The sequence below is a fragment of the Gracilinanus agilis genome, chromosome 3, assembly GCF_016433145.1.
Source record: "Gracilinanus agilis isolate LMUSP501 chromosome 3, AgileGrace, whole genome shotgun sequence".
In the NCBI taxonomy this organism is placed as follows: Eukaryota; Metazoa; Chordata; class Mammalia; order Didelphimorphia; family Didelphidae; genus Gracilinanus; species Gracilinanus agilis.
The window spans coordinates 600690445-600716039 of NC_058132.1; the positions used below are offsets into that span (position 1 = coordinate 600690445).

Below are 25595 nucleotides of genomic sequence, written 5' to 3' on the forward strand. Positions count from 1 at the left end.
TATATATATATATATATATATATATATATAGTGTGTGTATACAAACATATGTGTATGTATGTATACACAATACATACTTACATACATATGAATGAAAACATTTAACGTGATAGCTTTTTCTTTTAAACAGGAGAAAATTACTCCAAGAAGAATATACTATAGGTCAGACATTCAATATAAATGGTTGATAAAGGGAAGTCTTTTCCATTTAATCATAACTACAAAAGACTCCATCAGCATCATTCTGACTACCCTAAAACCTCAACCTTTGGTGTAGTCTGAGGGGCCATGGAGATGGGGCAGACACATATGAAACTTTTTGAATGTGACTAGATTTTCTTTTAAGGTATCTTTAGAAATGCTCCACAAAACCTCAGGGTTCTGTGAGCCACATTTAGAAAAGGACTGCATTTAAGGCTGTAAAATATACCAGATTCAAAACTTTTGGCATACTTCCTTTAAAAAAGAAGGGAAAAGACCTATAGGGGAACAGGAGGAAGAAAACAGATTACAGACATTAAAAGTTAAAAGAAAAAAAATTCATTAACTTAAATTGATTGCAAAATTATTGAACAATTAGTGTTATAACATCCTACCTGTCCTTTTTGCAAGCACTTTACACATGTTTTGCTCAAATTTGGTAGAAACAGCTATTATTTTTTTCCTGTAATCACTGATATTCCCTCTTAAATGTTTAATATCTCAGAAAGGATTAGAGGGAAGTTTCTAATAATGAAAAATCTATGATTATACAATTACTATGCATCTAATTTCTTATTGACGTGCCCAAAGTTTATACTTCCAATTTATACAGCTGGTTGGTCCAGGTCACTAGTAAGATAAATTCTTTGATATAAGTGATTATTTAAGAGGGAAACTGAACTGAAAGACACCAATATGCAGCACATATTTAATTTTCTTACCTTTTAACGAATAAAATTTCCCTCTATGGATTAACGTAACCATAGGCTGAAAATGAGCTCGAGTTTAGTGTCATTTAAAGAAAACAATACTGATCATTCTGAATGTTCTAGTTAGAGACTCACTGAGCTTTTTAAATATGCAGTCAACTACATAAACATTTCTTCCGAAGAAATAAATTCCATACAGAATTATTGGGTGAAGAAAAAAGCTGTTAGCTTTCTTTAGACTTAAACTACAAGCAATCCCACCACCAAAAATGAAACAAAACAAAACCAAAAAACACACACAACACTTCTTACTTGATCTCCATATCCACTACCTTTTTTTTTTCAATAAATTATAATTTTCTCATGGAGGAGCATGTATATACATATATATGCATATATATACACACATACACACATATATATATATACACATATGCATGCCACATTGCTTGCCAACATGAAATTGCTCAGAAAGTTATTTACAAGCAATTTTCCCACATGTGGTAGGTTATTCAAGAAAATAATCCTTCACTATATAACTTACAGAACAAATATTAGAAAATCCTTCCATTGCATAGTCTGTTACTTGGTGGGTTAAGTGTAACCGCCATTCATTATTGTGAACTATATACTAGCTACATAACCTACCCAGATGTGCAAAATGCTAAGCCAGTTCCACAGAGGAAATGAAATAGTATTTTAACTCAAACAATAATAATAATCATTGTGGGGGGGTAATAAAGGAGAGAAAACACAACTTTTCTTCAGATGCTATATTAGATTAGTAATCTAATATACAAGCAGAAGATAATATACATTGAAATGGTGATTCTGACTCCTACAGCATAGGATATTTCCTTTAACTGCAGCAACTCTGTAAACGAAATCAGCATTAACTGTACCTAACTGGCCTTTCAAATGGTCCCAAACCACTGCAGAAACAAAATGACTCTTCTAGTTATCATGGTATTATTCTACTATGCATTGTGTACCTCAGTCTAAAATACCAGCTATCTTCCACCCAAAGAGGACCATATTCCTAATGCAAGATTTGCTTTTGATGCCAATATTACCTTTAAATATTCCACAGAAGTAGCTCATTGATAGATTTTCAGAATGAAAAAAAAAAAAGCTTTACTTCATTGTTTTCTTATAAATAAACATATCTACCAAGAGATTAAAATTGCTACACTGACTCTTTGGCAAGAGGGTAATTGTTCTAACCTCTTGGTATTATAGAAGTGTACTTCTCTTTTCAACCAAGGGAACAATCCAGGCAAATGGCAAGAGCAAATCAAATCAAAAGCTATGTAATCTTTTAGCTGGGTGAGATGAGAGGAAAAGAAGTACTTGCACTATCTTCCAGCCTGAACCAGTGCTTTCTAAAGGTGTTCCTCCCTCCAGCCTCAGCACAGGGGACTACAAGAACACTAATTTACTCAAAGTTTTTGGTGTGAAGCTATAACTGGCAACATTCCTGATCATTGCATGCCTCCTAATTAGAAAGCAGAAAAGGGTTTTTCAATGCACACAAAACAGAAAACTGCAAACAACATAATGTGCAACTTACTAAAGGTTTTGTTAAACGAAGAGTTTTAAGCAGCCAAACCACAGGACAAAGAGCCAGGATAGATAAAATTCCAATCTATGATTACAATGATTATGAATTTCCCTTCGCTCAAAAAGAAGAGGTGATGACGAAGACATGTTATTTTAAAATAAGCTTTAATTAACATGCAATGGGAACTACATTAAATCTATGTCAATGGATGACAATAATCCAGTGACAGTTAAGTCTGCAGTAAAAATTGGAAAATAGTCCAGAATACTAAAGATATTTTCTGAGCCAAGGTTAACTATCCATAATCATCCCAATATGGATATTAAAGAAAGTTCACTAACAGAAGGTTCACTGATAAAAAGCTGTCAAATAATCTTTCTTTCTCACCACTGCAGAATAAGGTTATGGTGAGAAATCTTGCTTCTTAACATAATTTATAATTTAGAAATTTTTCAATCTGAAGAAAAGACAAGCTATTCAAAAAATAAATCTTCTAACCAACTTTTCATGATTAAAAAAATTAAATACATTACAAACATTTTTTTTGGCCCATAAAAGTAGAGATTTCAATAAATACTTGTTTTAAAAACTGGGCATATAATGATTAAAGACAGTCATGACATTTCCCCTCCATAAGCTCAGGCACATGGTTTCAGCATAGTACATGCTGATCACTGCCATTCCTTTAAAAAGCAAAGAAAAGAAGCTTTCAAAAGAAGGGAGTGGCTAAAACTAGCATGGCATAAAGAGATACATACATGAAGTAGGAAAATATATCCAAAACTTCACTCATTTGGAAGGAATTAAATTCAAATATTCCCTGACTCAAAGGAACCTATTGTCCCACCTCACTAAAGGATATGCTCTACCTGGTTTTTTAAAAAATATATAAATTAGACTAGTTTCAGTAATAAACAGCCAATAACAGATCTTGCAGGATGGTGAAACCTCTCTGCAAAAAAACCCGGAAGCAGATAACTTTTAAAATCTCTTTCATCACACACATCTAAAAAGACACAAAAGCAGGGAATAGGAAATCCGCATATGTAATTTAAGTCACCAAATTACTAAATCACCCAGTATTTTAATCCTACTAATCATGAATAAACTGATCATTTTGAAAAATTTCCCAAAACCAATTTTGAACTTCCTTTGCAAAGAGAAACAGCACAGAGATCCAATCCTACTTATACTATCAAATCCAAATTTACTTGCACCTAAGTATTTAAATTATTTTAATAAAATAAGGAGATAAGTGAATTTGAGAATAATTTCTAATTTCTGGGTTTACTTTAACAAAAACTATCAGTGTACCCTTTGGGTACTACAATTTATTTCATAATTGGAACACTGATTTCATAAGTGTCTTCAGTATTTTACAACTAGTACCGAAAAATCACTCCTAAGAAAACGAAAAAACTCTAAAGCAATAGATGGCTTAAGGAATTCATAGATTCCCAGTTTTCCAAATCCATTTGACTTATCCTGTTTTATGCACTAAAATAAATTATTCAATTACTTCTGGCAAATAGATTTCATGAAGAGGATTCAAAAATGAATGCTAGTCTGATAAATGCTGCCACAAGGCCACAGAAACCTTACAATAATTCTGGCCAGTTTTTCCTAGGGCTGCTGAGTCTTTCATTCAGTTTACCAATCATATTTTTCCTTCTGACTTTTTCCCCCCTTGGGCTGCTAATCTTCAGAAGAAAAGGCTGCTGATTACAAAAGTGCAACTCATAGGACTAGGTCACTTCCCTCACTAATCAATAAATTCAAGTTCACATACAGTAGGAAAGAATGATGGATTTCAGTAAGGTTGGAATTGGGGAAAAAAGGAAGAAAGTAAGCAAAAACAACCTTTTTTCCCTATTAGAAAAATATGGGACTGTTGCTTCCTGCCTATACATTCATACACACAAGCACACATGGACAAACATACATAGAGGAGGTCAAAAGACAATTTTTTCTTCTTAAGCACTGTCCTACTTAAGAATGGAATTCTAGCCTCAACGCAGGGTCTCAGCAGACTAGTGCTCCATTCGAGGCCTAGTCCACCTCTCCACACCATTAGCTATTTTCTTCAGTTGGGACTCGGTAAATTAGCAATCTATCCAGAACCGCCTCTTATAAAATCTGGCAATGGGATGGAAAGTATTGATCTGAACCCTAGGAAGTAGTAAAGGGCACTGGTTATCTGAGGTATCTTCTCATTTCTCAGTCTCACTGCTAAAAATCAATGGCATCCAGTCACTGTGCTGAACCGCTAAGGAGAACGCGAGGGGACGTGAACCTGCCAGGAGGAAAGGAGCACCGGTGGACAGAGCACACGTGAACACTGAGGCGAGGCTCGCTCCGGGGAGCTCCCCGCCGGCCCCCGTGCCGGGACTGCCGAAGGAGGGAGGCGGGAAGGTGGCTACAGAGGAAACGAAAGACAGAAAAGACGAGGTCCCACCTGCCTGCCCACCCAGCCCGCGCTCAGTTCGGGGCGCTGAAGGGAGAGGGTGCATTATTGGTACTGGCCGCGCTGGCACCTGTGACTGTGAAGCCTGTCGGGGGCGCTATGGAGCTGTGGCTGGGCTGCAGGTCCTTCGGAATGCCACTGTGCGAGCTCAGCTGGTGGCCGAAGGCCGCGCTGAACTGAGGGAGCTGCTGCTTGGGAGAGGTGGAGGCCAGCAGGTCGGCGGAAGGAGGCCCCACGCCGCTGAAGCTGGTCTGGGGCAGGCCCGGAAGCACGCTGGAGCTGTTGGGGGTCACGGTGGCGAAGGCAGGCTGGGTGGTCTCTGAGTTCGAGGTGGTGGGCGGTGTGGACAGGGAAGTGGAGAGGAGATGCCCGTCTGCGCTGAGAAGGTTGCCGAACGGAGAAGGGTCGCCGAGGCCGACGGGGAGGCTGCCCCAGTGAGTTCTGGGGTTCGCCACGCCACCGAGGGGCCCCTCGAGCTGGGTCGGGAGCAAGTGCTGCGTCATGATGGGCATTTCTGCCGAGAAGGTAGCTGCCATGTTATCGGCGGAGAAGGTGGCGGCGTGGGGGGAGGTGATATGGTCGCTGTAGGGAGACGGCACGTGCTCGCTGTCGTAATGGCTTCCGTGGGGCGAGGAGTGTGAGTGATCGCTGCTATATTGCTGTCGTGAGGTGATTAGGTCATCCGCCTTGCTCAGCAGCTGGGCAGGATGGGGCCTCTGGGAGGCATGGCTGCCGTCGTGAAGTCCATGGAACTGTCCTGGGAAGGCTCTCTCCCCAAGCGCACTCTGGCTGAGCAGAGTAGCAGAAGTAAGGCCGACGTTGGCTGGGGCAGAGAACTGCCCCTGGATCTGCCCTGCCAGGGGTGTAGGTGGGTTAGACAAGGTAGCAGAACGGAGCAAGTTCTCATCGAGCTCTAGACTAGAGAAATTATCGTGCACTATCCGCCCATTCAACAGCTCCCCGAGGTCCGTGTTCACTTCCCGGCTCAAGGCCTGCATGGCGGAAGCTCCGGTGCCCGTGGAGAACACCCCTATCCCTCTCTCCGAAAGCTCCTGAACCGGCACGCCGTCTGACTGGGTAAGTACTCCAATGGTACTCAGGCACTCAAGGGAAGTGACAGCCTGCAAAGCCCGTTCGAGTTCCTCCGCCTCTTCTGTGGTGGGAAGGAGGTCTCCATTCTTACCTAAGGAAACAAAAGCCACCCAAAGGATCAACTTCACCTGAAAGGGACGTCATCGATTTAAACTGCTTTCAAGAGTGTTCTATTCAAAGAACAGAATGAAATAGGATATTTCCATGAGCTGGACCGGAAAGAGAAAAATAAATATTCTGTTGTGGAACACAACTCAGATTTCACACTGTCATGGCAACTGAATCCCTAGCTTAATTTTATACGTGAGAATCTCTGTCTCTAAATCATAAAACTAAGTAATCAAATGATTTAAACTCAGTTCAAAACTCTTAACTGTCGACTTGCTCCTGGGCTTGAATAGATTAAAATATAGCAAACGTATCTATCAGTTGAGATTTTGAGACAAAAAGTTCTTAAGGGATGTTCCATTCTTAGCTCTTCCAAGCTGAGGCTTCTTCACCTGGCATATGGTAACTGTGAAAAACTAGAACACAGAAATTCATTTATATTTTATGTAAAAACCTAAGTATTCAGATCATTTGGTAGATTATCTTATAGTTCTTTTCTTTACTCTCTTAACTCTCCCCTCTAATCTTCCATGTGTCCCCAAAGCTTCCATAAAACTGAAATCCATGAAACTATTTTGTTTTGCTTTCTGAAAACATTACAAGGAATTTGACTAATTCCAAGGGGTAGAAGAGTGGGAAGTTCCAATTCAAAAGCTTGACAGAAATATTAAAAAGGACATGAAATTGATTACTAGGAAGTTAAGTTTTGCAATATCCAGAATGTTTCTAAAGAGACCAAAATTTTAGTTAGATAAACAAACAATTCTTTTTGAAATGTATGCTTCAGCTGAAGCTGGAGTAATAGTTAGGGAAGATATTCATTTCTTTGAAGAATTATAATAAACTTTTTTTTTACATTTAAAATTACTAATTTCAAATGACTCAAGGGTAGCTATGAAATAACAAATATACCAAAAGAACAATACAATCATGCAGACAACAAATATTACAACTTTTAAAGAGTGAAAATAGCTTTCAGCATTTTGCAATCTCTATCTAAAATAAATAATAAAAATATTTATTAGTTGGTAAGAATGTTTCAACTACATTAAAAAAAATAACAACCAGCTTTCTTCCTTTTCCAATCATTTTTGAACCTGCTTCCTGAAAAATAAATAATCAAAACAAGTAATTAAAAATACCTTCAAAAAAATCAAAATCTTGTAAGTCATCAGGTAGCCGTGGCAGGACATCTGAAAAGTCCTCCTGATTTAATTCCAAGTCATGTGGAATGTCAGTGATCTCATTGGCAATGTCATCAGGCAGCTCGTCAGTACTCAGCTCCGGTGTGGAAGGACTCCTGGGAGAAGAGAATAAATGACATCTCAAATTAAGTTTCCCTCCACTTTCTAAACTTCTGTTTGTTACTAAAACATATTCATTCGTCCTTAGAAAGTTTTCCATTTTCATCATGAAGGTAAAAAATTCTTAGCTATGAATAAGTTTTGTTTTGTCCTATTTGAAAAGAAAATATATGCTAAAGTAGGCAATTCCTACAAGAAATAGAAGACTGGCTTGACAGAAGCTACTATGACACTGTTCTAAAATGAACAGGCTCCATAAACTGAGATTCTGCTCAATGCCTTAAACACCTGATATAAAGGCAACAGGCAACAAGTAGCCTTTCCCAGGTATTAGTGACATGTTCAAAATTACATTAGAAATGCCTATTTGAAAACTTTCATGGTTATGATTTTGATTATCATTATTAAATTTGCACAAATACAAGAACAAAAATCAGACAAACTTTCCCAACACTTCTCATACAAAGAAAGGGGAGGATTTCTACTTGTTTCTTCCATTTAAATAGTTTTTGTCAAAGATAAGAAAAAACAGGAAAATAAAGAACTTTTCTTTTCCTACTCTAGTCACTGAGAAATCTCAAAGAGCAGTTTCTGAATCCAATAATCATGTTGTCCTTTGGTATCCTTTTCATAATTTCTGATCAAATTAATAATATATAAGATCACATAATTTACTTAATCAGTGGCATACCAGTGGCATAGCTAGCAAAGAATTATTTTATAGAACTAGGAAAAAAACAACAGGGCCCAACAGTATCAGATCTCAAATTACATTGCAAAATGGTAATCAGCAAAATAATTTGGCACTGGATAAGAAATAGAGAGGTCAATCAGTGGAAAATATTAGGTATATGACATACATGAGCAAATGAGCACAGTAGCCTAGTATTTGATAAACCCAAAGATCTGAGCTATTGAGACAAGAACTCACTATTTGACAAAAACAACTAAGTGGATCAGTGGATAGAAATCCAAGCCTGGAACTAGGGGGAACTGGGCTCAAATATTGCCTCAGACACCACTTCCTAATTGTGTGCCCCTGGGCAATTGCCTAGCCCTTACTGCTCTTCTGTCTTGGAACCAATATTTAGTATCAATTCTAAGACAGAAGGTAAGGATAAAAAAAACAAAACAAAACTGGAAAAACTGGAAAGTAACCTAGTAGAAACAACACAAAGACTAACATTTCATATTATATATTAAGATAAGGTCAAAATCAGTACATGATTTACACAGAAAGGGTGATAACATAAGCAAATAAGGGGAACATAGTTACCTATAAGATCTATGGATAGGGGAAGCATTTACAACCAAACAAGGGACGGAGGTTCATAAAAGGTAAAATGGATAATTTTTGTTATATAAAATTAAAATGCTTTTGTATAAATAAATCCAATGAAGCCAAAATTTGAAAAGCAGGAAATGGGTAAGTTTCTCTGACAGAGGTCTCATTTCTCAAATACAGAGAGAACTGAGCCAAATTTATAAATAAGAGCTACCCCATAACTGATAAACTATCAAAAAATATGAAGAGGTAGTTTTCAAAGAAAAAAATCAAAACTATCAATATGAAAAAATAGAGAAATGCAAATTAAAACAACTCTAAGGCATCACCTCACAACTATCAGAGGAGCAAAGATGCCAGAAAAGAAAAATAACAAATGCTGGGGGAAACATGGTAAAAATAAATGTACTAGGTAAACTACTGGTGGAGTTAAAAACTAGAAAGATTTGGATACTATGTTTTAGACCTAATTTCCACCATCTCATCTAACCACATTTTCCTTCTGTGAAGAGAAGTAAATACTCTAATAATGTAGGTAACTGACCGAATCTGAGAGATTTCCACTGGCAGTGAGACGCTGGTGGGCATGCTGAGGTTTCCTTGGGGCACTGCAGGGGGAATGGGTTTCTGCGGCCGACGTGGTCCACGCCTTCTTTTCTTCTTATGTTTTTTGGTAAGTGCAGGTGGCTTTGTTTTTTTCCTGGGTTTCCTCTGCTGCTGGTGCTGAACTTTACGGGAGCTATCTCCTCTCAAAAAATTATCCTTTTGTAAAGAATATGACATGGAAACAATAAATATCATGGTTTCACAGTTAGGCTGTTTACTTTTTAAAAAATATATAATTCACTGTAAAGAAAACAAAACTTAAATCCTCCAAAACAAAACAGCCCTTATCTTGTTATGCTTGTTGATTTTGGAAATGATTTCTATAGAACTCAGTATTAATAGTTTATACAAAAGATAATCACAAGAGGGAAACGAACCACTAAAGGTAAGTCCCACAACATTTCATCTAAACTTTCTATTTACTGTTGCACCAAATCCAGGGTTCTGCAACACAGAACGGACATGGACTACAAATGTATTTCTCCAAACAAATTAAACACATGAGATCATTTATTCTAACCTTCATAAACACTTTGGAACACAGAAACCAAATTAATTGTATCTACCTGATAAACAAAAGGTCAGGAAAAAAATATAAAAGTAATAGAAGTTCCAGGAAATGCTTTGAGCCACATGCCTAATACATAAAATCACATTCAAGAAATCTGTCACTATGGAAGATGTTTGTAGAGAAAGAAAAGAACTTTATTCAAGAAGTTCAAAAGTCCAGTATCAGTTATGTTAGCAATCACAATGAAACCCCATAACCAATGTTAAGGGAATATAAACCATATATGAGCAAAGTAACTGCAACAAATTGTGGAAACTCAGCTCCTAGAAGAAATGAAGAGATGAGTGTACATGGATTGGCAGCCTTCTTGGAATTTGGAAAGAGAATTTCTATCATCAATTTGATCTCTTTTGGAAGGTTAAATCCAATTATGTACAGATTAAGAATTACTTTTGGCAAGATGAATATAGAAGTAGCTCTGAACCAGGAGGAATTAGGGGCCCTGAGAATCAGTCTCTACTCTTCAATTATTCAATTATGTAACACTGGGCATATCTCAACCTTTCTAGAACTCTATTTCTTCATCTAGAAAAGTGGGGGGGGGAAGGTAGAGAACTAGATGATCCCAAGACCTCTTCTAGCTCTAAAGTACCAACCTCCTTCTCCTCTTTTTGCCAACAACAACAACAAACAAGTAGTATCAGGAGTAGGAGCACCCAGGAGGCCTCCCTCCACTTGCAGTTTTGAACACTTCTAGAACATTCCATGCCAATCTGTACTTTCTTCCCATCATCCACCCCTTGCACAGGGCCAACTGTGCTTGGGCTCTCCCACTTTTACCTTCAGTAGACTAACTGGTGCTCTTTGCACCCCCTTTTGTCAAAATGTAATGGCAATTATTTCCCTGCAGTGAAGGGCAAACTATTCCCTACTGGCGAGATCCAGGTCATAGTTTGCCCATCACTGCCTTAAGCAATTCCCTAATCACTACATCTGGATGTGTGGGCCAGCGGGGAATAGTTTGCCCTTTACTGAAAATTATACAGAGACAAAGGAATTGTAAGAAAGGACTGGGAAAAGAGAAAGGTTTATGGTGGAAGAACTCAAACATCACTCAGCAAACAACACATTACAAGTCTCTCAGAACATGGCCTTCTTGGTCAACTACACTTTTTTCAATTTTTCTCAGAAAGATCTCATATAATGATGGAGATTTCTTTTTAATCTCTTTTTACAGGGTACATGAAATTTGAAGCTGATTCTCCCTTCTTTTCACATGCCTGAAGGCCCAATATTCAAAGAATTTTGTGCTGTGGAGAATTCCATAAATAGTCACCATGCATGGGAAGAATGACCTATATAGTTTTACTACTGCATAAAAATTAACTATTAGAGATTCTGTAGTTCTCTTCAGATGGAAATATCTGAAAAAAGGGGTACTGTTTAACCTACTTAAGACCTGCCTTTGAACCTCATTTAGGAGTACTCATTTCCCCAGAAATTTGGAATTATTTGTAAAGAATTTTTGTCATTCCAAAGCAGGTTCTGACATACAATACTTTTATTTGGAAACATTTTTAGCCTAGTTGGAGGTACTATATTCATTCAAAAATATTTAACAGATATTTGTAAAGTATTTTTTCACAGAATGTTAGAACTGAAAAGAATCTTGAAGAATATCTTTTGACCTAAAACCCTTTATGTGACAGATGATGCAACTGAAAGCTAGGATTGAGGCGGCTGATGAAACAATGGTACCTGGGCTTAGAGTCCAAAAGATCTGAATTCAAATCTAGCATCAGATATTTACTGGCTACATGAGCATAGGTAAGTCACTTAACTTCTGTTTGCCTTAGTTTCCCCAACTGTAAAATGGAGATAAGAACACTTACCTCATAGGGTTGCTATGAAGATCAAATGAGATATTTATAAAGTAGTTAGCATGTGCCTGGCACAGAGTAAGCGCTACATAAATGTTAGCTATCATTACCACTATGGCCCTGGTCTCCTTAGTCAAGGGATCTCTCTATCTTTAGAACACTATATTTCATTAAAGAATTTTAAAATATGGATACTTCTTTGAATCATATTGGCTTCCTCTCCTTCAACCTACTTCCCATTTACCTTGAACCAGGGTTTACTATAACAGCATAGACCAAAGCAATAATTAAGTCAATTTTCAGGATTATATAAAGGGAAATGGGAAAGAAACTATGGCTATATGAGGTTTGATACAGTAGTGGTTCAAGTTAAGAAAACAGATATGCTTTTGGGGAACAAGGGAGGATAGGGAGCTGAGTTATTGGTAAACAGGGAAAAGAACTTTCAGTTTCTTCATCTGTAAAATGTGGGAGTTGGACATGATAACCTCCAAGTTCTCTTTTACCTTTAAATTATGATCCTAACACCAAAACAGGAACCTTATTTCTCCTGGGTTGTTTTTGTTTTTTTTTTTTTTTTTTAGAGACCTGACCCTGTAAATTCATCGGTGTGGTGAACTCTCTTTAACAATGCAGATATGCATCTTTCTGGCACTTACAGACCTGCCCAAGCAAGATAAAGAGTAAAGTGATTTGCCCTGGGTCACACAGACAAGATGTGTTAGAAGCAGTACTGGAAGCCAGGCTGTCCTGGTTTATATAAAAACAAAACCTGCACTTACCATTTTTTTGGCATGTTCTTCACACAGAGGTGTCTGGTGCGTAATGTCAAAAACTGGCACAGAACACTGCTGTCCATCTGCAAACTTAGCTGTGCAACTTGAGAAGAGCTGCTGAGAGCGGTTCAAGAGGATATCTGTGTTTTTTGATGTCAGGAATAACACACAGAAAGCAATGATGGAAAAATCCATTTAATTTTTCTAATAATAATTTAATACATATAAAATTACATATGTGTATATATTTTAAAGTATTTCTTTCACTGGAAAGAAAAATAAAACAAAGTCAAATGTTAGGTAGAAGTATAATGACTAAGCCTGGTCACATAAAATATAAAAGAAAATATACCTCTCTCTTTTCATTAGAGATGTAGGAGGCTACTGGTCTGGAATGATGCATGTGCTATCAGCCAGAGTTAATGTATTATGTTTGGTTTTGCTGCATTTTAAAAAATCTCTTACCTTCTGTCTTAGAATCAATACCAAGCATTGGTTCCAAGGCAGAAGAGCAGGTAAAGACTAGGTAATTGGAGTTAAGTGATAGCTAGGAAGAATCTAAGGTGAAATTTGAACCCAAGTCTTCCTAACCCTAGTCCTGGCTCTCTATCCAACGAGCTACCTAGCTATGTTGGTTTTACTGCATTTTTTAAAAATCCTGTTACAAAGAGAAGATATATTGAGGAAGGAAAGGATATATTCAGAAATTAACATGAAAAAATTTTAAATTCAATAAAATTACTTTTAAAATGAATCTTTTTAAAAAGTACTTCATAATATCTGTTAAATAAAATTTTCTGAATTTTATCATTAAAACAAAAACTTAGGGAGCAGCCCAAATATTAATGTTAAAAACAAAAACAAAAAACAAGGAAAAGCTGAATGTCCAATCATTTATTAAGATATATTTCTGGAGATATTCCATTTTGTTAACTGTCTTTCAACAAGAGCTTCTTTTCACAATATAACCTTTAATCAGTTTTGTCATTTTAGAGAAACATGGTCAATATCAATGTTTCCTTGGAAATTCATTGGTTTATAAAAATGAAAACAAGTTAAGAGGAGGCTTTTTCCCCCCAAAAGAGGAATGTTTTCAGAAGTAATCTAGGTCAGGAGTAAAAATCATTGAATTACCAATCAGTATAGAATTGAATTTTAGACTTCACATTTCTGAAGAAAAACCAAATTTAAAGCCTAAGACAGAATTTATATACCAAAATATTGTTTTAAATTATGATTATTCAGGGGGCAGTTGGGTGGCTCAGTGGATTGAGAGCCAGGTCCTAGGTTCAACTCTGGTTTCAGACACTTCCTGGCTGTGTGATCCTAGGCCAGTCACCTAACCCCCATTGTCTAGCCCGTTTACCACTCTTCTGCCTGGGAACCAATACACAGCATTGTTTCTAAGATGGAAAGTAAGAGCTTAAAATAAATAAATTATGATTATTCAGCAACTGTCTCTCCAGAACTAAGTTAATATCCTATACTAACACTTCAAATACTGCCCAAAACAATAGAGGAACAAAATAAAACTGAAAAATAAAACTATCAGTGTGAATAAAGGCAATACTAAATTTGGAAAGGGAATATGATTCTCAAAGTAAAACTTATATGCAAAGAAGTATCTTTTCTGATTTTCACATGTGAACTGCAATTTTTTTTTTACTTTAAGGTAATTGCCAAAGAAGCCATAAAAAAGGACAACTCAAAATAATGAGTAGGAAAAAAATAGGCAAGAGGCAAGAACTAAAATTTTGTTTCTACCATCAAAAGAATCAAAACAGAAAATGTGTTAATAGAGAATATAAGACTTCTAAAATGGCTAGAGTGGAAGCAGCCAAACCTCAGTGTCCTTCAATTAACCCCCAATGAAAGATATCTCCTTTCCTAGCCAGTGACATGAAACTTTAGCCTTTCATTCATTCCAGTTTACCCCTATGCTCACTAACTCTACAAGTCATAACTACTTTTACAACTTAATTTCACAGCAGAAACTACATTATAAAATTATACTGAAATTATAAAAATGTAATGTATGAATTTTCTTTAGTGAGAATTATCATCTCTTAAAAGCTACTTGTATCACTAATAATAATTACCTGTATCAGGGAAAAAATGAAAAAAAACTGTGAAGAAAGGTGGCCTAGCAGTACCAGATCTTAAGCTGTACTATAAAGCAGTGGTCATCAAAACAATACAGTACTTGTTAAGAGATGGAAGGGAGGATGAGTGGAATAGACTTGGGGTAAGTAACCTTATCAAGACAGTCTATGATAAACCCAAAGAGCTCAACTTTTGAGATAAAAATCCACTACTTGACAAAAACTGCCAGGAAAATTGGAAAACAGTACGGGAGAAATTGGGTCTAGATCAACATCTCACACCCTACATACCAAGATAAATTCAGAATGGGCAAATGACTTGAATATAAAGAAGGAAACTATAAGTAAATTAGGTGAACGCAGAATAGTATACTTGTCAGATCTCAGGGAAAGGAAAGATTTTAAAACCAAGCAAGAGTTAGAAAAAATTACAAAATGTAAAATAAATAATTTCGATTACATTAAATTAAAAAGTTTTTGCACAAACAAAACCAATGAAACCAAAATTAAAAGGGAAGCAACAAATTGGGAAAATCTTTATAACAAAAAACTCTGACAAAGGTCTAATTATAATCAAATATATAAGGAGCTAAATCAATTGTACAAAAAATCAAGCCATTCTCCAATTGATAAATGGGCAAAGGATACGAATAGGCAATTTTCAGATAAAAAAATCAAAACTATCAATAAGCACATGAAAAAGTGTTCTAAATATCTTATAATTAGAGAAATGCAAATCAAAACAACTCTGAGGTACTACCTCACACCTAGCAGATTTAGTTAACATGACAGCAAAGGAAAGTAATAAATGTTGGAGGGGATGTGGTAAAATTGGGACACTAATGCATTGCTGGTGGAGTTGTGAATTGATCCAACCATTCTGGATGGCAATTTGGAACTATGCCCAACAGGCATTAAAAGACTGCCTGCCCTTTGATCCAGCCATACCACTGCTGGGTTTGTACCCCAAAGAGATCATAGGGAAAAAGACATGTACAAAAATATTTATAGCTGTGCTCTATTTATATAGTGGCAAAAAAACTGGAAAATGAGGGTATGCCCTTCAATTGGGGAATGGCTAAACAAATTGTGGTATATGCTGGTGATGGAATACTATTGTGCTAAAAGGAATAATAAACTGGAGGAATTCCATGTGAACTGGAATGAACTCCAGGAATTGATGCAGAGTGAAAGGAGCAGAACCAGGAGAACATTGTATACAGAGACCAATACACTGTGGTAAAATCAAATGTAATGGAATTCTCTACTAGCAGTAATGCAATGACCCAGAACAATTCTGAGGAACTTATGAGAAAGAACACTACCCACATTCAGAGGAAGAACTGTGGGAGTAGAAACGCAGAAGAAAAACAACTGCCTGAACACATGGGTTGATGCAGACATGATTTGGGATGTAGACTCTAAACAATCACCCCAGTGCAACTATCAATAATATGGAAATAAGTCTTGATCGATGACACATGTAAAACCCAGTAGAAATATACGTCGGCTATGGGGGGGGTAGGAGGAGTGATTTGCGAGGAAGAAAAAGAACATGAATCATGGAACCACGGAAAATTTTTCTAAAAATTAAAAAATTATATTAAAAAAATAATAATTACTTGTATCACAAATTAGAATAACTCTGAGGTTCCACCTCATATTCATTAGATTGTCAAAAGTGAAAAATAAAGATAAAATGACAAATGTTGGAGGGGCTATGGGAAAACGGGCATATTGTGAATTTGTACAGCAATTCTGGAATGCAATTTGGCAATGTGACCAGAGTTATTAAGCTGTTTATACCCTTCTGGTGCAGTGTTACCATTACTAGGTTTATACCCCAAAGAAAAATCAAAGATGGAGGACTAGGGTCCATGTGTACAAAGATATTTATTGGAACTCTCTAGTGGCAGAGAACTGGAAACTAAGAGTTCTCATCAACTGGCAAATGACTCAAATAATTATGGTATATGAACTTGGTGGAATTCTATTGTGCCATAAGATATGATGAAAAAGATGGGTTCACTGAAAACTAGAAAGATTTGTATGAACTGATGCAGAGCAATATGAGCAGTATTAGGATTGAAAAGTTTATACAATAACCCTAGTAAAGTCAAACAATTTTGAAAGACTTACGAACTCTGTTTATTGAAATGACCAACCATGATTCCACAGGATCAGAATGAATTATGCAAATCATCATTTGGCAGACAAGAACTCAGGAAGCAGATAAGACGCATATTTATAGACATGTATAATATAGGGCTTTGTTTTGTTTGATTACACATAACTGTTAGCAGGCATTTTTCTTTCTTCTTTTCAATTAGAGGTCAGAAAGAAGAGAAAATAAATGCTTCTTGTGCTCCTTACTATTAGTTTTGTTATTCTGAAATAACTATTTAATACAGTACTGCAGTGATTTCTTTAAAAGTGGAGAGATTCATTCTTACAGCTATCACAAGATAATGAGTACTATTTATACAAAACTCATTGCAGTTTTGCAAATTATATATTTAAATATTAAATAATCCTGATCCCAAGTTACCTGTCACTGACTAAAGAATGAAAAATGTAGTACAAATAGGTTATTGCTTTAGCAAACACTGAATTCTAGGAAGAGGATACGTTGAAAACAATGTCTGGTGAATGGAAGGGCTTTATTAGTGCATGACTCCCCCTTCACCATTCCACTACATAGTGCTGGTTCCACCTCCCTCATTTGAGCCCGGTTTGTGCTGGGGGAGGAAAAAGAAGAGATTTCATGAAAAAATATGTTAAACATCTCCTGCTATACCAGTTCAATAGAATGTTACTATAAAATATAAATGAGATATTATAATTAATACAGATATTTCTATTACTTGTAATTCACTAGTTATAAGCTACTACTTGGATTTTGTGCTAAAATATGTAAATGATTTTACCTGAATTATTTGTTAAATTTTTATCAATAAATCAGAAATAGATGAAGCAAGAGTATCTTAACATCAAACTACTTGTAACATATACTATGTTTAAACGGATTCCAAAGCAGCAGTAAATTAAGTGCTAGATAAAGTCAGGAAGAGCTCCTTTGAAATGCTGCCTCTAACATTTACTATCTGACCACCTAAAAGCTATTTAACCTCCATGTCACAATCTCCAGAGCGTGTATCAAAGTGGAAGTACGTAGGCACTTTTATCATTACATATATGTTTAATACTATTCCTATTCCTGTAATATTTTATTTAAATCACACCTTTACGTCTTATCAAACTATTATGGAAGAATCCTTATAAGTGATTAAAAGGTTAAATTTCTTCTTACAAAAAAAAGTGAACTGGGGTTTTATTTTTTAAACTGTTTTTATGAACTAAGATTCCATGAATGTTTAAAAGTAAAATAAAAAACAACTGTGACTGGTTAAGTTTTGTATAAATTCCTTTATAGTAAAAGTAGCTTCTGCCTAATATATCTCCTTCATTTAATCTTTATGGACAAAACAACTTCCTATTCATACCAAACTGTCCCTATCCCACAGGATAACTTCACTGGCAGGGTCCATATAAACACAATATGCTATCAACAAAGTATATAATTTGCCACAGATTCAATTCAGGCTAGAAGAATAACAATTGCAATCTTAGCTTCATTGTTCTACTGTGAGCAATGAGCAATTCCAAACTGAGCTGAGTTAACTGTATTTTGAGGCCTTAAATCCATTCATTCACTGAATAGAGACATGATATTGGTTTACCTAGTTCTGGATGTAGTTCTCCCTACATAGGCCTTGAAAGCTGTGAGAAGCAAAGAACTAGAAAATGGCCAGACAGAGCACTGAAGGCTGCCTTTGTTCTGTCCTGGCCCATCACATTCACATGAGTACTGAACAATGATGTATGCCCAGAATTATAGTACTCTCAGGGGTATACTATGTGAAATGTCCAATTAAAAATTAAGATACTTTGCATATATTGAAAGAGCTGACAGGAAAACCAAAATAGATCACGTAAAGAATATTTATAGACTAGGAAGGATGATCAAAAATTACATGGCTGAGATTTTATTCAAGGAATAAAATGTTGGACTATCTATATGTGAACAGTAAACTATGTTAAGGAATCAAGTGTTCTATTTTTAGAACTCTGATTTCTAACTCAAATGGGGGAAAATCTTAGGAGTTCCAAAAAGTATTCAAATTAGTTTGTTAAAAGCACACCATGGCCTACATATAAGGAAGCAGCTGCAATAAATGATCAAATCTTTCATATGCATATACACATAACAAAATTTTATAAAGCAAAGAAATTTATCCAAAGTGGTTTCAAAATTTTCTAAATACACTGTTATATTTAAATTAGTGGTTTATTTATATTCTTTAAAATGATGTTCTTATAACTAGTCTGCAAAAGCTACTAAGCAGAACAATAATTATATTGAGTCAAAAAAAAACAGGGTTTTTCAAAGAACTGATTTAATATATAAAATTTTACCATGAGAGAATTTTGTGGAGACTGAACAAAGCTACCTCATTATGAGACAATAAATATATTTTCTGCATATCACCACAAAAGCTAAAAATGAATTTTTAGAATTTTGGATTTTTTTCAATTGAGTAACTAATCACAAATGATCGAGCTATTAATAATCAGTAGTGTTCAGCAAAATGTAAAACTTCAAATTTTGTGTGAGTTTGTTTTTTTTTATTTTGCTTGTTTAATGGGAAAATTACCTTAAAATGTATAACTGATTAAAGTGTTAACTTCAGGAAAAGTAAAGCTATGCATTAATTTACTGGTATAATATATTTCATAGAAATGTGATCAGGGTTATTTTGGCTCCTGTATAGAACATTTTTTGGCAATAGCAATAAGAAGCTGTATACCACCCCTTGGTCATAAGTTACTCATCTTCCCCTGGGTCTCAGTCACACTAACAGAAATACACAACTAAAACAAAGCTCCTGCAGAGCAGAACATTGCATCAAGCTCTAACCTGGTTCGAGTGCATGCAGCTTTTCGGAGTTCTTGTATCAATTGCCCAGCACATTCTGGTTCTCTACTGGCCGCCTGCAGCAAGGCTTTCCGAAATGTATGCCGGCATTTCTTTTGACGAGATTCTGCCCGCTCCAGGCGGCAGAGGTGCTTATATTTCTGCTGAAAGTAAGTGCAAAGTTGGGTCACCCTGGAGCTCCTGCTATCTGTATCATCGTCATCTGACCTGGAAAGATAAGGAAAGGGGAAAAAATTTTTTATTAAGTTTACAACTAATTCTACAAAAGTAGAACTAAGAAAATAGAGAAACAAATTGTATGATTTTTACAATGTGCATTAATGCCCATCTATCAAAGTAAGAATTAAAAGACCTTCACTAAAGTTTAGGAAGAAATTCAGTTTTTCCTAAAGGAACCACACAATGAAGACACTCTAATATGTCTTCTGAATTTTATGATGTTTAACCTTCTTAGCATATCATAATTAGAGACTGAACCAATATATCATAGAATCTTCGACATATTTAATTGTCAAGGGACTTCTGGAAAAGAAAGAAATCCATATCTTTACCTTTACTTACTGTAAATGTCTCAGTAAAAGACATGCCCCTTTAAATCAAGCAACAGTTATGAGGAAGCAATCAACATAATTTCATAAAAGAAAGGTCATGACAGAAACATTGCTTTGAATTTTAGTGGCAGAATATCAAAGGGTTGACCTTTTTCAGATGTCTGAAACTTTTTTGGTGCTATATTATACTCTTGCTCTCCTCAATATAAAAGTAACAATCTATAAGCTGGTTTTTACTGCCCTAATTCTGACAAGCACTTAATTTTTGTAGATTATCAATTGACCTCTGCTGTCTTAAAAGAGAACAAGACTACAGGACCAATTTCAGTTCCCAAGTCTTACTGGATTTATGAGAAGACATGGTCAACAGGCTGAGAAGGCATGGGGATATTGTGCTCTGCATTGCTGAAGGGAATTGCTCACCTTGGTTGGAAGAAAATAGATTAGAAGAAAGTTGCACTTTCTTCCATATTATAAAACTATACATATTACTATAGCTCCACAGAAAAAGGGGTTTTGTGACATGTGGGGCTGACTAGGGGTAGAATTCCAAAGATTAATATTGTCCTATGCAATTATATTTCAGTTTTATCTTCCCAGCTAGAACTAAAAATGGCATACTTTCTTTTGTGATACTGCCACAGTACTTGAAACAGTACAAAACACAATATGCTTTTTTTTTTTTAATCTTTAATTTCTGTCTTAGAATTGATAGCAGGGCAGAGGGTGATAAGAGCTAGGCAACTGGGATTAAGGGATTTGCCCATGGTCACATAGCTAGAAGGTGTCTGAGGACAGATTTGAACCTAGGACCTCTCATTTCTAGGCCTGGTTCTCAATCATCTGAGCTACCTCAACACAGTATACTTATTTGAAACTTTAATTTTTCCCCAATTACATATAAAATCAGTTTTCAACATTTTAAAAAGAATTTTAAGACTCAAATGCTCTCCCTCTCCCAAACACCCTGTCCCAGCTGAGCTGGTAAGAAAACAAATAGATTTTATATGTATAATCACATAAAACATTTTTCCATGTTAATTCTTTCGTAGAAGAAAACTTGAATAAAAAAAAAGAAAAAAATGAAAAAAGTTTGCTTTGGTCTGTATTCAGTCTCCAGCAATTCTTTCTCTTTAAGCATATAACATTTTTTGTCATGAGTCCTTAGATCAACATATTGCTGAAAATAAAGTTATTCATGATAGTTCATTGTACACCATTTCTGTCACTGGCACAACATTCTCCTGGTTCTGCTTACTTCACTGCATAAATCTTCCCAAGTTTTTTCTGAGCTCCTCCTGCTCATCATTTCTTACAATACAATAGTATTCCATTACATTCATATACTATAACTTAGTCAGCCATTCTGCAATTGATGGGTATCCCCCTCACTTTCCAATTCTTTGTCCCCACAAAAGGAGTTCTTTTAAATATTTTATACATAAAGGTCCTTCTTTTTGTTTTGTTTTGTTTTTTTTTTTTAATCTCTTTGGGATACAAACCTAGTAATGGTATTGCTAGGTCAAAAGACATGTACTGGGGGGCAGCTGGGTAGCTCAGTGGATTGAGAGCCAGGCCTAGAGACAGGAGGTCCTAGGTTCAAATCCGGCCTCAGACACTTCCCAGCTGTGTGACCCTGGGCAAGTCACTTGACCCCCATTGCCTACCCTTACCACTCTTCCACCTATAAGTCAATACACAGAAGTTAAGGGTTTAAAATTGAAAAAAAAAAAAAAAAAAAAAAAAAGACATGTACTGTTTTATAGTCCTTTAGGTAGAGGTCCAAATTGCTTTCCAGAATAGTTGAATCAGTTCACAACTCAGAAGGCAATAGTGCCTTAATTAAATCTCCTCCCAAGTTTTGTCATTTTCCTGATCTGTCATAATAATAGTCAGTCCGATAGGTGTAGGATGGTATCTCAGAATTGTTTTAACTTGCATTTTTTTAATTAACAATGATTTACAGCATTTTTCATGACTATTGAGAGCTTTAATTACTTTTTCTGAGAACTGCTTGTTCAGATCCTTTGACCATTTATCAATTGGGGAATGACTTGAATTCTTAAACATTTGACTCATTTCTCTATGTATCTGAGAAATAAGTCTTTATTAGAATCTTCTTACAAAATTTTTTTTTCACCTTGATGATTACTGTGTATTACTCTCCATCTCCATCCTTGCTTAGGGGGACCACCACATCCCCCAATTTGCCCTCTTTTCTATCAGCCTCCTCCACTTTCCTAATTCCTTCCCCTCCTACTTTCCTGCAGGATAAGATAGATTTCTCTACCCAATTGATTGTGTATATTCTTCCCCTTTGAGTCAAGTGTTCCCTCCCCATCTCCCCTATCTTGACCTCCAATGTACGTACAAGCTCTTTCAGGCTTCTTTAATGTGAGATAATTTACCCCATTCTATTTGTCCTTTCCCCCTTTTCCCAATGTATTCCTCTTTCTCACCCCTTATTTTATTTATTTAGATATCATCCCATCATATTCAACACACATCCTTGCCCTCTGTCTATGTATATTACTTCTAATTGCCCTAATAATGATAAAGTTTTTAGGAGTTAAAAGAATACAACAGTACATTTTTTTTAAACCCTTGTACTTCAGTGCATTGTCTCATAGGTGGAAGATTGGTAAGGGTGGGCAATGGGGGTCAAGTGACTTGCCCAGGGTCACACAGCTGGGAAGTGGCTGAGGCCGGGTTTGAACCTAGGACCTCCTGTCTCTAGGCCTGACTCTCACTCCACTGAGCTACCCAGCTGCCCCACAACAATACATTTTTGATGATTTTTTGATGATTAAAGTTGGAAGCTAAAGCTTTCAAAAGTTCCCTTTAGTAGTCATTTAGTACAGATAGGTGAATCAAAGAGCCCATTTTATTCAGTCAACACATACATATTGAATGCCTATATTGCTATCTGTGATAGGTACTGATAAAGCAGTATAAAGCAAGAATCCTTTGCTCAAGTAACTTAGTTGGGAAGAGACAAGATATTCTTGGATGTATGCATGTATATATAAACATTTAAAAAATTTGTATACACCTATATATATGGGTAAATATATGTCTATCTTATAAATATAGAAGAAAGCATGCGCACCAAAAGTTAATCTTATAGGACCTGCATATTGTTAAAGGAGCAAGAGTACACAGGTAGAATTCAAAAGGAGTACCTTTTGCTGCACTCTGAAGTAATCTCAAGGGTTCCCTGAGGAATTGGTAGTAAGGAGTGAAGTGGAGAAAGAGAAGAGTATTTTTAGAGGAGTTATAGCATATGGAAGATGGGTGGTCAGGAGACCACTGGGTGATCTAATTGGTCAGACCTATCTTGCCAATGATTAGTCTGGTGGCCTGGACAAGTCACTTAACTTTCTGGCCGTTAGTTTGTCCTCCTGAAAAGTGACACAAATGGACAGAGAGCCTTTCCAGTTCTAAATGCTATAAACAATATAGATTTGAGGGACAGAGAGAAGAATAACCAGGAATAGAGTTGATGTTGGTGGATAATGGAAATCTTTCTCTAAGGAAAACAAGGCTAGAGGTGAACTGTGGAAAGTCTTAAGTACTAGGGCCAAAAGTTGTCTTCAAGACATGGAAAGTTAGTGAAGTTTTTTGAACAAGAGAACAACAAGACTAAAGTGATATATTAGGAAAATTAGTATGGCAGCACTAGCAGGCAAGAGTCTAATTAGGAGGCTGTCATAATAAATCTAGATATAAGATGATAAGATCCTGAATTAGGTGTTAGAAGTGAGAATGGAAAGGAAGAAGCACATGTGAGAAATAGTAGGAAGGGGAAATATTCAGGATTTAATAGCTGATGGAGTTGAAGGACAAGGCAAAGTGGGTTATGACTTTGAACCAAGATAACTCAGAGAATAGTGATTTCAACTGATGGCTAAAGAAGTTGGAAGGAAAAAGCTAGCCTTCCAGGAGGGAGATAAAGATGTTAGTTTTAAGTTCATGATGGAAAAATAGGAGGCTGGAATGTAGGCAAGAGGTCTGGGCCAGAAACGGTTAATTGGAAGGCATCAGTATAGATGACAAGCTATGAGAATAAATTTTGTAAATGGCAAGCTAAGTATAGGGAAGGGATAGTTTACTGAGTTGAGAAAGGATTATGAATATAGTTCTGGAAGATTTACCAAGTAGGGAGTAGGTTATTTAAAAAGCAAAGGGAAAAAAAACTGGCAAGAGAGGATGCTTACAGAGTGAGTTAGTCAAAGAGCAAAGTTATAGATACCACACTCATTATTCTAAAAACAAACTGTGTGAAATAAATGATAATGAAAATTATTCCTGCTATATTCCCTTTAAACGATTTAGGAACCCTAGAATAAGAAACATGAAAATGTAAAGCATCACTTAATGGTCATAACTCAGAAAAAATAAAAGTAATTAGTATTCAAAGTAGTGATGAACCCACCAAAGTAAAATTCTTTCCTTGTTTCTATAAATACATATATCACTATTAAGTAAACCTCAGTTTGCATTTGATCCCCTTGACAAATCACACCACACTACTACTAAACCACCCTTGACAAACAAATAAACCTTTATTTTAGGTAGATGATCCATGAGAGTCATTTAATTTTTCTGGGTTATCCCAAGGAGGTAGTATACCACATCAAATCATATTGAATGCTTCCCCTCTGCATTTGCATACAAGTGAAATCAAGTTATAAATAACAACAAAAGCAAAACTGATTCAGTTAGAAGTTTCTTGAGTTAGGTATGTCTGTAGTGTAGAAGGGGGATGTGGCAGAGAATGTGGGGAAAAGTGAAGAGACAAACAGTTTAGGAAAAGTCCTTAGGTCATTGGCTAAATGTAACTAATAACCTCAGGTCTTTCAAATTCTGCCTCCTTTTTCCAGTGAGGGAATTATGAATAGAGAGCTGCCTAGGGCACTGGCCCTGGAAATCCCAAGAAGGGCTCAGCTCAGAGCCTCCAAACTTGGAGGTCTTGTCATAGGAACCCAGAATTTAGCTTCTCAAAGGTCCAAATCCTCATTTTATGGCTAAAGAAACAGGCCCAGAAGAAGCCAGGAGAGTATCTACCTAAGGATACCAGGTAGTGGATAGTTTGAATGTGACCCAAGCCTGTGTCAGTGAGACAAAGAATAATGAAAAGAACCTCGATTTGGGGTCAGGAGGGTCAATGCTGGTTAACTCACCTGTGAAAATGAGCGCAAGCAATGGGAGGGACAAGAAGCCACTGAGGCCTCTTCCAGTTCTCAATCTATGATTGGTTTGTAAACCTTAAGTACCAAATAGGGATGTTTTCTCCACAAAAGTACTGACTCCCAAGCTTTCCAGAGGTGCTTAGTCAGTCTTGGGATCCTCAAGAATCTCTCAAACAGAATCTGTGACAGGTTCAACTAAATTGGAAAATCTTTGAGCAGGATCTCAGGGGCAGATTATGTTAACTGTTCATCCATC

At 36.3% G+C, this 25595-nt stretch overlaps 1 protein-coding gene across 2 annotated transcripts in view; it reads right to left on the reverse strand.

Moving 5' to 3' along the window:
• INO80D (INO80 complex subunit D) overlaps positions 1-25595 on the reverse strand; it is a 66561-nt gene that overhangs the window by 1889 nt on the left and 39077 nt on the right. For both annotated transcript variants that reach the window (XM_044670680.1, XM_044670678.1), the window contains 6 exons: positions 19579-19803; positions 17229-17338; positions 12505-12638; positions 9270-9487; positions 7279-7436; positions 4928-6119 (listed from right to left, as the gene is read on the reverse strand). In XM_044670680.1, the coding sequence (XP_044526615.1) occupies positions 4951-6119; positions 7279-7436; positions 9270-9487; positions 12505-12638; positions 17229-17338; positions 19579-19803 (2014 nt within the window). In that variant the 3' untranslated portion in view covers positions 4928-4950. The remainder of the gene's footprint in view (positions 1-4927; positions 6120-7278; positions 7437-9269; positions 9488-12504; positions 12639-17228; positions 17339-19578; positions 19804-25595) is intronic.